Below are 17,623 nucleotides of genomic sequence, written 5' to 3'. Positions count from 1 at the left end.
AACCCTATTTTTTCTATTATTTTCTCTTTGAATTTAGTTCAGTTATAAAAAGTCTGACATTTTTAAAATTCGAAAGCACAACGATCATGCTCTTATTTTATACACCATAGCCTTGGGCACAGTTGACGTAGAACCCAGTGTTATTGTTTGGAGGAAATTATCAGAGGTGTAGATAAGAAACAGACAGAACGCATATGTTGGTTAACAGATTGTAGGGTTAGCACAACGAGCTGAGTAGAAGCTGTAAATGTTTTTAGAAAGAGACAGAGATGGTCCCATCTCTTGTTAAACTATTAACAATATATGTACGCCTCACGCGGGTATAGGTAAATAACGGTGTCATAATCTGTAGGTAGAGAACTTGTAAAATATCGACCTATCCATATATTTAACACAATCTCCTTATATTTACATCAGTTCTGAAAATCTACGATTTATGTTGAAAATAAAAAAAAAACATATTTTCCTTAAGAAATACTTTGAAAACTTCACATTTTCTTTTTTAAAGGCACCTTTTGGCTGCCTTTTCTTGGATATTGGTATCAATTTGTTGGAAATTTTATTCTCTTTCAGAATATCATCTACACTTTGGTTGATTTCCTTACCGTTTAAGTTATTTTCAAAAAAGCTAAGGGCCCTTTCACACGAGGCCACTGGTGGCGGCCACCGGTGTCCACCACCAGTTACCGGCCGGGAAACTGCAGTGGATGGTACAGGCAACTTACAAGCCACTCTACTACAGCCACTGTACAATGGTAGTTGTGAAAATGCTGTTGAACAATGAACATCTCCTTCTTCTCGCGTTTATAATAAAGAAAATAAGGCAAAGACACAGGTGTACTATACCAAATTGCCGGTTAATTTTCAATTTCGCAAATTAGATCGTCAGTATCCACTTTGTCTTATATTATTTCGTTTATTCTCTTATTCTGTTGTTTTCCTTAGTCTTTTCTTTTTCAGCAACGTCCTCTATAGTTTTCTTCTGATTACTCATTTTCAAAAAAACAAACAATTCAACACGAAAACAATCAACAACTACCATAGTGCGTTTGTCTTTGCAGTCTGCACGTGAACTGATTCAAAATAGTAGTTGCGTGCTCATCCACGGTGGCGGCCACTGGTTGCTTCGTGTGAAAGCTCCCATTTAATTCAATGCCCCGCGACGAGTTGCCGCCACTGCAGTTGCCGGCGGTGGCCGACTAGCAGTTGCGCGAGGAGACACTGCTCGGCCACTCTGTAGTGGAGGGCAACTACAGTGGCTTCGTGTGAAAGGTCCCATTTAAAATAATGTTAAAGCTGTGGCGGGCAACCAGTGGAGGCCACCGGTGGCGGCCACCAGTGGCCTCGTGTGAAAGGGCCCTAAGCATTTTCCTGGTGCTGCTTTAATGACGCAAGCCCAATCCCAAAGTGCAGTAAAGAAAGTGCTTCGGTGAAAAAAATATTATGAATTTGGTGTAACTTAGTGCCTTAATGAAGTTAAAAACTGCTTGAGCAGCTGATACAAAATGATATGAATGTGGGTAGGCCTACTGTTAAATAACGTATTGGTATGTATGAAATGGTCTTCGTTCATTCTCATATGTGACTTCGGAGCGCACCGTACTCCTAGTTAATATTGCTTAATGCATGAAATCACATGTTAAAATACAGTTCTTAGTTTATAGTTGTTTGTTTTTGTTTAGATTTGGAATAAAAATGGTCTTTTATGATTTTTTTTTAATTCCTGTCTGTAAGCGAGTACATCTTCAATATCATCTTCATCAATGTGGTCCTGAATTATCGAAAATTTCAAGTGCAGTTAATTCAAATGTTGTAGTCTAACTGATCTTTTGAACAATCAATACCTGATAAAGGCCTATTAATTTTGAAAGACGAAGCGGGCAAGGCCAGCCTTGTTTTCCTCAGTGCAAAAAATTTTCCCAAACTTTTAGCAGTGAGACCTGAGACCCCTCTAAAAAAAATCCCCATCATAACTTTGGGGCGCTTGGAACAAAACTTCTTTTTGGTGGTATGAAAAAAAACTGGAAGCCGACTATTATCTCCAACAAGCTATGTATTGTGACGACTACAACTCCTAAGATGTCATTAGGTAAAGACACGATTGTAAGTGAGGGCATACGGTACTCAATGGTTTTACAAACCAATAGATTTTTTTGTACTGACAATTTTAAAAACTTTCCATTTGAACGTGTTGGAAACTTCTCATATTGACCGACCGGTGATGATGGATTCCGAGTCATATAGCTGGGGGCTTCACCAAAACCAGCACTTCCCATCCTTTTGAGCATTGAGCCCGTCCCAAAAGCCTCCGCATATATCCTAGCCTGTAATTGTTTATCCAAGTGTCTATCTACAATGTGCACGTGCAAGAAGAATGGACTGACTTGCACCAAACTGTACCACCGTTCTTGACAATGTTTGAACATTTTATATGGTTGTAAATTTTGTTCATATCTTCTTTGAAATATTGCAATTAACAGTATTTTATATCTGAACTGGTCTTTTTCTCATATTCCTTGTTCTCTTCCGAGGACGGAAGTTTTGGCGGCAATGTTGGAACCTATGTCCTCCAAAATCGTAGGAAGTGAATAATGAGTGTTGCAATCTGTTTGGCATCGGATAAAATACTTTTGTAGACGTTTAAATAATAATTTCAAACAAACAAACAAGGGAGATATAAGGAAACAAGGTTTTTGGTGGCCATATTGTGTGCCATCTTGGATCATATGCCTCCAAAAGGTAATGTAAATAAATTTTGAGTGTTGCAATATGTTTGGCATCTGATAAAACCCCTATGCAGATGTTTAAACCAGTATTTTAGGCAAACTAACAACATGGATATGGGGTAAACAGGGTTTGGCCACCATTTTGGATACCGCACTTCCAGTTCAAATTTCGCTTTGGCAACAGGCAAATTCGTACTCAGCAGGGTCGAATTACCCTAAAAATGTAGTTTCCCCAATTGTTACATGAAATGCTTCTTGCACTTTATAGATATGGGTTTCATAATTATGGACCTGGTCTATAAAAGTATAACAGTTGTTTTACAGTATTCATATTATATAACATTATAAATGTACAAAATTAACAAAATTAAAGCTAGTCAAAACTGTTTCATTTTTTCAGTCATTATATAGATATACATTTTTCAATACATACTATATTATATTATATAAGTCTATAATATAATGTAAATACTTAATTAAACACATTTTTTTATGACATCCAACTGTTTATTAAACCAAGCTGAAGCCAAATTCTAGATAAAAAGGTGTTTCAGAAACTCGGCAATAGAATTTGAAACCCAGTTTCAATGCTTTCTCATGGATAACAGATACATACTGAGAATCTTAGTTTAAAGGCACCAACTCGCAGTTCTAAAATGTTCTTATCGTCCTACAACTTTTATAATTCTATGATAACACGGAAACATATGGTCTTTATAACATGTAAGGGATAGTCAAAACCTATCAAGACATTTAGATACATCTGTTATTTATTTTACCTACGACCGTTGTTTAAAGTACAGTAGAACTCCGATTATCCGAATCAATTGGGACCAGACCCCCCCATTCGGATAATCGAACATTCGGATAATCGGAGTTTAACAGGAATTCCGGGAATTTCCAAGAAAAATTCTCATTTTCGGTAATAAATGAACTAAATTAATAATAAATGAAATCAGAACATTTTTACAGTTTACAATGCTCATAGCACAAGTGTTCTATACATGTTCTTAAGTTTATAGTGTTCCATCAAAGTCAAAAATTACACACTGGCTAAATTTGTTTAGTAACAATTCTTTGATATTTTGCGAAACTTATTATTACTGTAGCTTTACGTTTTTAAAATTGTTGAAATAGCGATTCGGATAATCGGAGATTCGGTTAATTGGAGTTCAGATAATTGGAGTTCTCCTGTATCCATTTCAGTTCAGTTCTTAGAATTGAAAAGTTTCTCATAACAGAATTGTTTACTTTCATAACTGCATAGTTTTACATAAAAACACGGGTAACGGACCAATGAGGTTCAAGGATTGAAAGAGTAGAAGTAAAATTGTAATGATTCGAACTTCATAAACAGCTGTTCAGGCCAATTTAATTGTTGAGTGGTGCAATTAGTGTTTGGTACAATGATTCGTTGCATCACTGTCAGTGGCAATAAGAGGTTATAAACAAAAACATAACCTCTCTTAGATGATATGAGTAGTGATTTTTTGTAATTAAAACACTGTCATAGGTAAAGTAGTGTACGCAACTCACATAAATAGTGTTAACAACACTCGTAGAAGTTTTGAAGGCACTCACCAAAGCTCGTACCTTAAATTGTTGACTCGTGTCGTTAACACTATCTTTACGCAACCGCTGTTAAGCTGTTTTTATTTTATTACTCTGGTTAGTAGGAGAGAGTTATTCGGTTGAATGCATGACATTTACCAGGGGTCTGCGGATGAGACATTTTTACTTTGGGTTGGGTGTGGTCAAAAATATTTACCTTTGGGTCTTGGGAAAAATGGGGTTGCTTTGGAAGGTATTGTTTTAGTTAATGGTTTTTTTATAACTAAATTCAGTTTATAAAATAAAAATCTTGCTTTACCAACAACTCCCGTGGTCGAGGGAAAATTGTGAATGTTTCCTGTAAATAATGATATTGTGAAGTTCTTCAGCAATCAGGAACATCTCAATTTTCAATAGCACTATCTTCATATAGACTTTCTGCAGCAAACGCTCAAACACTCACAATGTAGATAACCCGAGATTGACCCAAAAATGATTCCCATCCCGAACCTATCTCTTGAGTATACTAGACATACTGTTGGCATGTGCCCTCTATGTACTGGGGTCAAAGTGATGGAACAAGTTGAAGATGGTCTCTGGAATGTGTTGAGTGACAGCAGACAGAGGCAGTCCTGCAATGTCTGAGAACAACACCAGGAAGTGTAGACTGGACACTACTTCAGGTGGAAACTCTGACTTGCTGGAACCTCTGTAAATTAGACAGAGAATATGAGAAATTATAAATGAATGACTTCTGTACATTACGCATAACAGCTGAAAAAGAACTTTTAGTCTTCTCGCCTTCAATAACTAAGTAGTGGTGTGACAGTTCTTCTTTTTGGAAGTTGATACCACTCTCTTAACAAAATCAGTTTTCAGTACCAGTGACATTACTATCTAAGTTCTAGTAGTACATTTTTTTAAATAGGGGCCACTAGCTGCCATCATCAGACCATGCCGCAAATAGCCCAGTCTTATTGGTAATGAATGGTTGGTACAAACATTTGAACGTCCAGTACTTTTCCAAGTACTAAGAATTTCTTCCAGGGAATGACATATCACGATAACTTAACCAACCCACTGGTTACTTAACTAACATTAGGTAACGCTAACTTAACTTTATCTTGTGTAATTTTGTTTTAAGATTTGGTAAATAAACAAATTCATAAACAAAGATAAACAAATAAAATCTTCACAATAGCAAACAGCTGATAACTAATTTAAATTACAAGCACAATTATCAAATCGGATTTTGCCTGTGAGTGATTATTGAAAAAAGTTACTCACGTGACAGTCGCTTCAATGTGGGATTTGACATACTGCGCCATATACACCAGAAACTGATCCCTGATCTCTGGATGGAACTGGCGGAACAGTGTTTGTAGTCCAACGATGAAAGGCATTCCATCCAACGGTTCACCCGCCTTCTTCCATATAAGAGTACCTGATAACAAAGTTGTCAATGTTTACAAAGTTTTGGGGCTTTTAAAAGTCATTAAATATTTTCCATAAAACTATTGGTATATTTTGAGACAGAATCGCTCTTACTGAGCAGTGGAGAGAGAAACATGGCAACACTACACTCCAGGCCTAAAGAGCTAGTGCTTTTGCGTTAGTTCACATGGAGCGACTTTGAAATGTCAAGGTTGACAGAATGAGAATGTAAATTTATTTTTTTATCAGTCAAGATTTGGTTTGACTAAGCCAGACATACTGCATCATAACAGTAGACTCCCTCTTATCCAGTCCGGATAACAGGTTTTCCGGTTAAACCGACAACCCCATAAACTCGTTATGTAACCCAAATATTTCACTTAAATTTAGGAGAGCATTGTATTTAGACACGTAATCACTGGTCTCAAATCTTTCCCACGAGAACAATCGTTTCAGTACAGCCCACTTCCTGCCGATCTAGTCCGGTTAAACCAATGTGCTGATAAAAATTGTCCGGTTAAAGAGATGTAATTTCTGCCGAGTGTAGTCCGGTTAAACCGATGTCCGGTTAAAAGGTGTCCGGATAAGAGGGAGTCTACTGTAGCTTATTTAAAATCAAAAATCATAATCTTACCTAATGTCTTGGAATACTGAAGCCGACTAAGTTGAGCAATCACAAACAAGAAGGTAAACAATGAGAAAAACTGGAGGTTCTTGGTTGTGATGTAGATCTTAGCAAATGGATTACCAATTCCAGTCCAGTCTAGGTAAGTGGAGATCTGAAAGTATGGAAGTCATCTGTAGAATATAATTCAGGAAAGAGATTGTTAGTTTTGTTAGTATAATTTTTAGACATAATCATGAATTTCAGAAAAGATTTGATTTCGACAAATGACAATGTAATAACTAAATTACAAATCAATTTTGTAAAATTTTGCAAAAGCACAAATTAAGAAAATCACCGAGGAGCTTTTACTGCTGAAACTACCAGTAGGCCTATGAGATGGTAATAATATTTTGAGAATCTAATACCGGTACTGGAAATGTAGTGATATTGTGATATTTACTTCCAAAAGCAGTTGGCTGTCTTCACGAGGATAAGGTTTGGTTGCCGGATCCTTGTAGTGATCTTTGATCTCATTCAATAACACCCTGAAAGAATAATTATCCATCAATCAATCAATGTAATGACGCCATTCGTGCACATGTTTGCAAATTATGAATAAAGTTGATTTCATTTCATTTCATTTCAATCCATCAAAACTATGGGAAAAATAAATACTGACTCGTTTAAGTGTTGTAAAAAATAATTACATGCAGGCAGACCAGTAGATATATACTCCTCAGCTTTTAACACGTTGACTGCACATGCCGACTTTATTCGGCGTCGCCAGTGCTCCCAGGTGGCGCGCGCCGACAAGAGTCGGCACCAGACCAACAGAAATATATTGAGTCAGTGTGAGCTTAGCCTCAGACGGAGACGTTATAATCGTTGCCAGCCTGCCAGCTTAGAATGCGAGCTTTACTTTGGTGTAGGTTGGTACTAAAATTTCCCGTAAAATCCTGTCTGGCAATGCTTTTGTCCCGGTTTCAGGGATTTTATTCTTTTCAACCCACATTACAAAGGCACTGGATACGGATCCGTGCAGTGCTGCTACCTTTGGGTGTTTCAGTGAACTACATCCACTTGCGGGGTAACGCAGCACAGTCACCAATACTCTTTTGTGATTCGTCAGACTGAAATATTTGAATGCCAATTGCGTTCGCTGATTCGGTTGCGCGCCGGGGCTTCGCGCGCCACTGGGGAGCGCCTGTATAGTCGGCACGCGCAGTCAACGTGTTAAACCGCGATATATAGAGACTAGTACATATTGGTGTTGAGGTGTTTGGGCGCTGCCAAGACGACCTTATCTGGGTCGTTGCTGCTGATATGTGGTTGTACTCGCCATGATCGTGTATAGGGGTCTCCTTAGCTTTGAAAACGTGATGTTTCGAGAGACTTAAGGATGTTAGAATGTCGGCAAGTAGACACAAATCTAAGTTTTAAGAAAAAATTGTGGTGTTCACCAAATGGTTTCATCTTTAATTTTTGCCACACAGACCGTGCAAACTCGTAATCTTCTTCTGAACACGGTTCATTGTTCAATCTGTCAAAAAATGCGTCCCGTGACAGTAACTCAGTTTGGTCAAAGACCGCTGTGGTGGTTACAAAATCATATGAGTAAATACCTATGCGGCGGGACCAATTTTGATGACTCGATGATTTCGCTTTCAGACAAGATGTTTGCCAGTTTGGCCAAGCTTGACGACGTGAGTCTAGGAATCTAAATAACGGATCCAAATCCTGCCTACTCGTACCGATATGGCAATGCATTTGTCGTTAGTGCATGGAATTACTTTAACTTCACAATCCGGAACTGTAGAAAGACTTTTTACTATGAAATGTCCATCATAGTTAGACATACTGTGCCAATATACCAGTATATAAAGTTAACAGTGGAACATCGTAAGTTGCATTTGCTACAGAGAATGTGTCATATGTTTCCGGTCATGTGACAGTGATCAATTACTTTACAAGGGCTGTCGTTAAAGGTCTCTTGCATAATTTACATTCGGCAGTTGTTTCAAATTGATTGTTTTCTTCCGCTGTTAGTGTTTTTAACGGTTCTTGTCGCGTGTACAGTTGTTCGACACGAGCAGCAAGCTGTTGCATATGGATCATGAAAGATTGTGCAGCATTGGGAGAACGGTGTGGTTCCGCTTCCGTGCTAATACCTACTTCTTGCAGCATCTCAACAGGTAGAGTGGTTTTCACTAGCGTACAGTAAGAGTTGAGTTCGTGACACTGGTACGAACAATAAGACTCCAAGACCGGCACTAGCGTAGCTTCAAAGTCAGCTACAACAATAATTGGGACCGGAATTTGATATTTGAATTCCTCAAATTTCAATAGGTTTTCCCCTTCTTTCGGAAGACGTTTGGTAGCGAGTTTGAATTTTTTACAAATACGCAAATGTTCTTCAAGTCATATTTTGGGACCCATTTTACACTTTCTAACTTCTCAGTGTATCGAGCACCTTTTACATAGGTATGTCTATTTGTTTGTTGCCAGCTGCCACCTGCATGATATGGATCAACTTTGCAAAGTCTGTAATGTACACGTAATGTGAGGTGTTAGCATCAGCCCGGTATAACAATAAATCAACATGATCGTATTTTTCATCAAAGACACGTAAAAGGGGCTATGTCACAACCCGGAGCTGTTTCGATACGTTCACTGATGTGTTCGGGTTGTTCCTTTGGAATATGTGAATGGACGATACTGACACTGGAAATTTAAGATATTTAAAATCATAGTGGTCTTTGTTTAAAGTGACTCTAATTTAAAACAGAGTTAACGTTTGCATCGGGTAGGTGTTTTACAAGAACACTACATAAAACATTTTTCATCCCTATTTTGGATATTTGTGGTTGCTTTACGTTGGCTGATTCTTTTTGGTAGGTTAATATATGATTTCCCTGTGGGTTTCTTAAATGTAAATCTACTTACTCTTATAGTTAAGCTAGACGGATGATCCAGACTCCAGCCGCTACCTTTGCCCTCAAACTCGGACTGTTCCGCAAGCAGCTTCGCACCATCCTGCGCCAGCATGTCCTCGAGATCGTCAGAGCCCCCGTAGATAGCCCTAGTTGTGGTTTTAAAGTTGAATTCCTCTAGGATGCCTTCGTGTATCTACCACACTTCGTGGTTGAAGTAGGACAGCAACACCAAATTGAATTTTAGGCTATGCGTTGTCTTCAGCTCCTCACGCAGTAGTTTTTCAACCAGAGGAAGAGCCGATGCTAGGAATTCCTTTGAGTCTTTGTAGTAGTTGTCCGGGTTGTCAATCGTATAGTCACGACAGCTTAGAAGACCACGTTTGAGATGCCATTTCAGCTTTGGAGATGGTATACTGCTGCTGCTGCTGCTGCTATGTTGTGAGCGTTGAGCACTGTTGTTGTATTTTGAACTGCTACTGCGTTGAAGACTGCTATTCCGTTGTGAACTGCTGCGTTGTGGACTGCTACTGCGCTGTGGACTGCTGCGTTGTAGACTTCTGTGTTGTGGACTGCTGCTGCTGCTGCTGCGACTCCTTACTCCTTTTGATTGTTTGGCCGGAGGTGGATTGCCAGGGCTGCGTCGTCGTCATAATTTTCGGAATCGGCTCGTGTACCCTTTGGTAGCAAGACACATTTGCTGGAGCCTCGCTAAGGATTCCTCTGTTAAGAAGTATGCATCATGGCATATGGTGCACTCTAAAAAATCCATGTGTCGCTTGACACTCTGCGGATCGTTGTGTGCCGATCCACAGAACTGCTCGGCTCTTTTATGCTCGGTGGTTAGGGTGGACCAACCTTGTGATTACACATCCATGACATACTTACCTCACTTACTAACCTCGTTCTAGATTCTCAATCCTCGACCTACTGACATCAATATAACCAGTCAGTCCTCGACCTACTGGCCGGGATCAGTCCTCGACCTACTGACCACAATCAGTCCTCGACCTACTTACCTCAATCTGTCCTCAACCTACTGACCAAGATCTAGATTTTCAGTCCTCGACCATGTCCTAAATTTTATTCGGATCAGTGGGTCGCCCAACCCCGGAATGGGGAGGGGGGGCCTCAACTGCGGGTTTATAAGACTATCGGTTCAAGCTACGAAAGCACAGTTTGCTTGGCACACATCCGCTGCACACCTTCTTGGTAAGTGTTACTGGTTTCTCTTTTTACATCTACTCACAACTTTTTACACTTTGACAATACTTGATACTGTACACTCTGCTCACAGGCGTACACACTTACTTATTGACAGGATAAGAAATAACAACAGCTATTGGTTGGGTTTTTTTTTTTAATTGAATAATTCAAGTAAAATATCGTCCTCTAACGAAGCATAGCCAGATGAACTACTAGCTGAAGCTTCAGCTAATAGACTATCTTCGTCTAGACTATCTTCGTCAGAGGAGATATTTATTATTTCTGGTGACGGTTGAGGTGGCGGCGGGGTTTGCCGCGACGGCTGCGGCATGAGTGGTTCCTCAACCATATCCTCAGGCAGTGGCGGCGAGGTTTGCCGCGACGGCTGCGGCATGAGTGGTTGAGGAAGCGGTGTCGGCGAGGTATGCCGTGACGGCTGCGGCGTGAGTGGTTAAGTGGTGGCGGCGGGGTATGCCAAGATGTTGATGGCTGTGGCGACAGTGGAGCTGGTGGAAATAGCAGCATCGGCGACAGCGGTGGAACTGACTCCAGCGGCAGCGGTGACGGTGCGGTTGCTGCAAGCGGCAGCGGTGCCGGCGGAGGCATAAATCTCCGACGCACAGCTGGAATACCGCTTACGACCGCTGTAGGTTTTCTCTTTCTGCCGAGTTCCACCTCGTATCGCTGGGTCGTATCGCTGGGTCGTCTCGCAGCGCATCACTGCTGCCATCAATCCCGCTGAAAGAAATAAATATGTTTATACAACTTACTCTGACTGACAGAATACAAAGCTATGTAGACATTACCACTGTTATCCTTGCACTTGTTAAGCCTAGTGTATTTAGTATTTTTGTATTGTTATTGTTTTCTGAGTCGGGTTTTAATTCCTATAATTTTAATACTCCTAATCGATGTACATACTTGTTTAAGGTAAGTATGGGGGATTCATGTATTTATTGTATTGATATTGTCAACTGTTGACATTCCATTAAGCTTAAAGCGTTTAATATATAAACAAAGTTTTTGTAAAAATATATTTGTTTTATCAACAAAGAAAGATTTTTAATTTTTAAGAAAAAAAAACGTTTTGGATTTACTTTAAACATGTATACGTGAACCGTACTCCTAACAAATGTACATACTTTAAGGGGACTCGTGTATTTATTATATTGGTATTGTCAATGTTCTATTTTTTAAGAGTTCTATAATTTTATTAGTTGCATTCACTACATTTAATATTGAAACAAAATTTTAGTAAATATATATTTTTTTATCGACATAAAATACTTTGAAATCTGTATTTGTTTTACATAAGTCTAATAGTTGTTCGCACAAGTTGTACATAATATATTTTACCACCATGTACTGGCAGACTTTTCCCCCCTACGATTATCTTGAATACACTCAGTAGTAGTGAAAACAAAATCAAAATATATTCTCTACTTGGACAGATATACACTTACAATTTGTATTAGACAACTAGCTGTGTGCCCGTTCTACGCACAGGGATCTTATAATATTCAGTTGAAACCTTCTAATATTAATATCAGCAGTTGGTTTGCATATTTTCAGATACGCTGGCAAAACTATTAGGTACATATACCTTCGCAAATACAGTATCTGACAGTTCAAGCCAAAAAAAACGCTTCGCAATTAAATGTCACCCGGATCTTGTTGGTCCATATGTTAAATCCGATTATTAAACTAAAAAATGCTTTAAAGATACATGAGGCATAGCGCTAAGGTAGGCCTATAATTGAAAGTTACCTTCCACAATGGTTAAAAGTATTTTAAAGTACTACCTCAAACCCACCATTTAACACTTTATTCCTGTTGACATTTTCATTATCAAAGGTTCTCTTGTCCTTTCTGAGAAACACTGAGAAATAAGGACATTAATGCGTTATCATCAGACATACACACAAAAATACAGAACTTAATTAGGGAATTTGCTACGCTTTAAGCATAACAAAGTACATGTAAAATTAGTAATTGAAATATTTGTTAATGTCATCAAATTTTAGCATAACAATTTATATTTGCTTGGACCGAAGATGACCCGAAATGCTGTCGAAATGACGGCTTACTATATGAAATGAAGTACTATAGACGATTTAGATTGGTAATTTAGAATAAAAATTACCAAAATAGGCCACGTACTATTGATACATAAACAACGTAAAGCGTAAACAATTCATGATGGTTTGCTCAACAATAACAAATGTTTTACTCAAATGCGTTATCATTTTCTTAGCATAAACTAAGATTTTGGAATACAGACAGAAAAAGCTAAACTTATACAGTTGAGACATCAATTAAATTGAACACGGCTGTAATAACTAAGGTGCAACACCAACGATAACTAATTTGTAAATTACAGTGATGTGTTGGTTTGATAATTCTTTCAGTTACCAACGGTTCTAAGGAAAAGAACCAGTACCGAAAACCAACTTTTACAATTAAGAACTACAGCACATCCTACCAATTTAATGCATTAATCAAGTCCCGAGGTTATTGATCTCTTGGTTTTGGATTTTCTCGTAAATAGTTGTCGGAAATCACTTTAATTGTTTTTTATTGTAAACAACTTTTAATGTAAACTTATCAATGTCATTTTGAAAAAAAAAACAACCTTATCCAAACAACTTTTTGTAATTTAATATATTACGTATTCTCTAAACAATGATTAGTATATGTATTAACATTAGAAGGAAATGTGACAAAAATCGCACAATGTTGGGTTTTGGACATTTGCAATTTTATTTCTTAAGTAGGTAGGTCATGTATTCTTAGGAGAAGTACCAGTTTCAAGGATCGTGGTCAAAAAGGTTGTTATGAATAATTGGGTAGGCGTACATACCCAAGAGATTAGGCTATGGGCCTATTGGCTGAATGGTCCAGCGATTGCATCACACGGTGAGTAGAATCAGTGACACATTGGAAAAGCGAGTTTAGCATCATCCGTAAACCTCTGTTACAATCACCCACTGCAGTTGTGATTTTTTACTTTACACTTCACACAACCGCCATTGAAGCGCCGTCAATGAGTGGAAACCTTGTTTGTAAGCTATTGGCGACGATCATTAATAAATTTAAGTTTCCCAGCCCTACTACAATTACAATTTGTTTTTTGAAAAGCTACTGCAACATCTTGAGGCAGGTAAATATAAAAATTGTATTTACATCTGTGGTGACTTCAATATCGATATGTTAGTTGATGATGAAAAAAGCTGCAGATTTAGAATGCTATTTTTGTCCTTTGGTTATAAAATAATTTTTAATGAGCCCACCAGAAAAACGCCCACAACAGCAACCTGTATTGACAACATCATAACCAATAATTATTTAACTTTTGATGAAAGTATGTGTAAAACAGTAGATTTTGGAATTTCTGATCATTTAGGTCAAATAATTTGCCACAAGGCTGAGATTGTAAATACAGTCCAACCTCAGTATAACGAATCTGAAGGGACCGAACTGAATATTCGTTATATCAAGGATTTTGTTAAAACGAGGTTCGTTATATAGAGGTTAGGTTTGCAGGAATTTCGCTAAGTCGAGGTTCAGAACCAGCGTCGGTCAATATAGGTCGGGATTTGACCTCATTAAAATACAATTAAAGTAGCATAGGCTACGCTACAATACTTTACAGTACAGTGTTTACATTGTAAAGTAGAACCTAAATTATCCGGCAAAATAAAGGGGAGGGATCTTGAATATTGCGCAATCATGACATTGGCTTTGGCCTTGGTACAGGTTAAAAACTGCAAGTTTAAAATCACAGCTTGTTCTAACCCTCCTAAAACCTAGCCAAACACTGTATTGCGTAGTCATAAACCATGTAAAGAACAAAACAAAACAGTAGAAAGTTTTGTAAGCTAATGCTCGTGATAGGCCGGTAGGCTACTTACAGTACAGTACTGATTTATCACAACAGAGGAATGTCAATAATAATCATTAACTATAGCATTGGTGTTGCTAGTTGAAACAAATCGTATTGAAAACAATAAATTATTAGATAAGTCATTATAAAAGTGTATAATCATAGCCAACTTAAGGATAATAAAAACACTCGTTAAAAGGAATGTTAAGATAACGATGTTGCTATTCTTTCTCTTTGGTTTTGTTTTTATATTCTTTCTTAGTTTTCTCTTTATCCGAAAATTGTACAATTTACCATAGTTATCCCATATTGCCCAATCACAGCTTACTAAACATTACGTCGTCATCAGTCCTCAGTGAATGAAATCAGTTCAGTTCTCAGTTGCAACATAGCGCGCGCAGCGACAGCAGACAAAGATGTAAAACGGAGCAGACGAATGTTAGCGCAAGCGAAGACGTGACCTTTCCATTTCATTTGATAAAGAAACAGATTTTCCCAAAACAATAATTGGGTTTGGGATTTGTTATTTCGAAGGAAAGACGTAGACAATTCGTTATGCAGAGGTTAAATTCGCAATGTAGAGGCTCTGACAATGATAAATTCGTTATATTGAGGTGTCTTATTTTAGCCGAAATCACAAAAAATTCGTTAAATCAAGGTTGTTGTTATGGTTTGTTCGTTATGTAGAGGTAAAATATACATTGTGTCTTATGGAGAGTACTAGGGGATTAAAAAAAATTTGTTATATCAAGGAATTCGTTATATCGAGGTTCGTTATATCAAGGTTAGACTGTAGTAATGTAAAAAAGTATTCCTCAAAACGTATAATAAGTCAAGAAAATATCAGATCCCTATACAACTGCTTATCAGCTGAGAATTGGAATAATTGTATGTCACAGCTTACATGTAATGAGAGTTTTAATGTTTTTTTCAATACTGTATATAGCTCCTTTGTAAATAATTGTCCTATCACCACAAAAGTTGTTAATAATAATAAAGGGAAAAGTGCTTGGGTAACAAGGGGAATTAAAGTGTCGAGTAGGAGGAAATGGGAACTGTATAAAATCTCTAGATATAATTCGAATCCTGCTTTTATGGAGTACTTTAAGAATTATAAACGGGTGTTTAGAAAAGTAGTTTTGTGAAGCAAAAAAGTTGTATAATGTTAATTTGATAAAAGAAAGTGACAATGTAACTAGAACAACTTGGAATATTGTTAAAAAAGAGTTAGGGCAATGTGTAGAAGATCAGTCGTGTCCAGAGATTAGAATTAATGGGGAGGTGGTAGTAAAACCAATATCAGTAGCTAACAGTATGAACAATTTTTTTACAAGCGTAGCAAAAGATTTTCATTCTTATGTTTCTGTTGCAGAATCTGTTAAGAGCGCAAAAAAGGCATCTTTAAAAGTTCCTAATTCTTTCAAGTTTCAACCGGTATCAGAATCTTTTGATTTTTCATGTATAAAAAAACTCAAAAACAAACCATCCACAGGATGGGACGAAATTCCAGCACATCTTATAAAATCTTTAGCTCCTTGCATCTTAAAACCTTTAACTCATTGTATCAATATATCACTGTTAACAGGCTCTTTTCCAGACAAATTAAAATATGCACAAATCAAACCAGTATTTAAAAAAGGTGACTCCCATGAAATATCTAACTATCGACCAATCGCTCTTTTGCCAGTCATCTCAAAGTTGTTCGAAGAGGCTGCTCTATCACAGCTAGTTCCATTCCTTGAAACAAACGAATTACTCAACAAAGATCATTTTGGTTTTAGACAAAATAGGAGTACCTCAGATGCAATAGTTGAGCTTATTTCTGATACTGTGGAGGCCCTGGATAGATCCCAGAGGGCAATTGGTGTTTTCTGTGATCTTTCCAAGGCCTTCGACTGTGTGAGGCATGACATCCTTCTGGAAAAACTTAAACTATATGGAATTGTTGGTTCTTCCTTGGCCTGGTTCAAATGCTATCTTCAGGGACGTTATCAACGAGTTGTCATCAAAGATAAATCTAACATTAAAAATTTCTCAAACTGGTGTCCGGTTCTTCATGGCGTTCCTCAAGGGTCTAAAGTTGGACCTCTTCTTTTTATTCTTTACATAAATGATCTAGCTGCTACATTGGATTCCAGAATCATACAATTTGCCGATGACACTACTGTGTTGGTCAAAGCCCCATCTGTTGCCCTAGCGTCTATCAAAGCATCGGAAAATTTGAACAAAATAGAACTTTGGTTAAAACAAAATGGTCTTCATCTCAACTGTTCAAAAACACACTTACTTCATTTTCACAATCCACAGTTAAATACAGAAAAGGTAACCATCAGCTTGGGTTCTGGGGAACAAATCAAGGCTTCAGAAAACATAAAATTTCTGGGTTTGTATATGAATGAACATTTAAAATGGACAGAACATCAATTTCACCAAGGGGTCCACCGAGGGAAGCTGTATCGGATTTAATCGACCCAGCTGGATATCCAATCACTGGAGCGAGGCTACATTCTCACTGGGAGTACGGTGCGAGTTCAATTCTGGATATAATATTTGACAAGACACCACATATAGTCTTTCTACCGAAGCGGTTCGCTTTAAACCTAACACAAGCTGAGATCGACTCCATTGCGGCTGACGGGTACAGGGTTAAATGTACTGGCAAGACCGGAAGGTCACCTAATGTTAAAATATTTCAATAAATACTCTGAATTGTAATTTTTACTTATTTACTAACCTGGAGTATCGAACACAACATGAGTGATATTGTGGTCACCACCTCGGTGTTCTCGTAAGATCTCGACTCCTTCACAGTATAGCGGGCTTGAAGATGCCTCAAAGCTGCACTCGCCTCCTCCTCCTCTTCGAATTTAAACAATACCACGAACTGTGACATGATGTGACTGCATATCCGTATACACATATTTTTACTACATGCATTTATACCCAATCCACACTAAGAAGTTTACCCTGACTTTGCAAGTCGGTCACCTAATTCAATCAATCAATCAAATATTCTTTATTCAAGTTAAGACAATATGTCTTGAATAGCGTCATTAAACTAACATAAACAAAAATTATAAACTGAATAATTAAAATCATTCATTACAAAGGATCTATATAGTAAAACTAAAAATGAGTGCTATAACTTTAAAAAATCACAAAATCTTAGAAGGGTACGTCAGAGTAAAACTAGGTAGTATCCGGAATTCAAGTGAACGTTTTTGATAGAATAAAATGGGTTTCTTATCAATAAGTCTTTTATCAATAATTCTCCCTGGTTGCATTT

At 37.7% G+C, this 17,623-nt stretch overlaps 1 protein-coding gene across 3 annotated transcripts in view; it reads right to left on the bottom strand.

Moving 5' to 3' along the window:
• LOC129003883 (WASH complex subunit 5-like) overlaps positions 1-17,623 on the bottom strand; it is a 58,209-nt gene that overhangs the window by 13,327 nt on the left and 27,259 nt on the right. The window contains exons 21-24 of one of the 3 annotated variants that reach the window (XM_054432213.1): positions 6,779-6,863; positions 6,346-6,490; positions 5,565-5,721; positions 4,814-4,986 (exon numbers count right to left, since the gene is read on the bottom strand). In XM_054432213.1, the coding sequence (XP_054288188.1) occupies positions 4,830-4,986; positions 5,565-5,721; positions 6,346-6,490; positions 6,779-6,863 (544 nt within the window). In that variant the 3' untranslated portion in view covers positions 4,814-4,829. Of the gene's footprint in view, positions 1-4,813; positions 4,987-5,564; positions 5,722-6,345; positions 6,491-6,778; positions 6,864-11,092; positions 11,193-16,920; positions 17,238-17,623 lie in introns of those variants that run through there. The other 2 variants (XM_054432215.1, XM_054432214.1) reach the window with 2 other exon arrangements.

Source organism: Macrosteles quadrilineatus, unplaced genomic scaffold (assembly GCF_028750875.1).
Source record: "Macrosteles quadrilineatus isolate MER2022 unplaced genomic scaffold, UCM_ALF_1.0 Scaffold_9__3_contigs__length_116548681, whole genome shotgun sequence".
Classification (NCBI taxonomy): domain Eukaryota; kingdom Metazoa; phylum Arthropoda; class Insecta; order Hemiptera; family Cicadellidae; genus Macrosteles; species Macrosteles quadrilineatus.
Note: the sequence above shows the minus strand (reverse complement) of the source record. Positions and strands in the feature narration are given on the sequence as shown.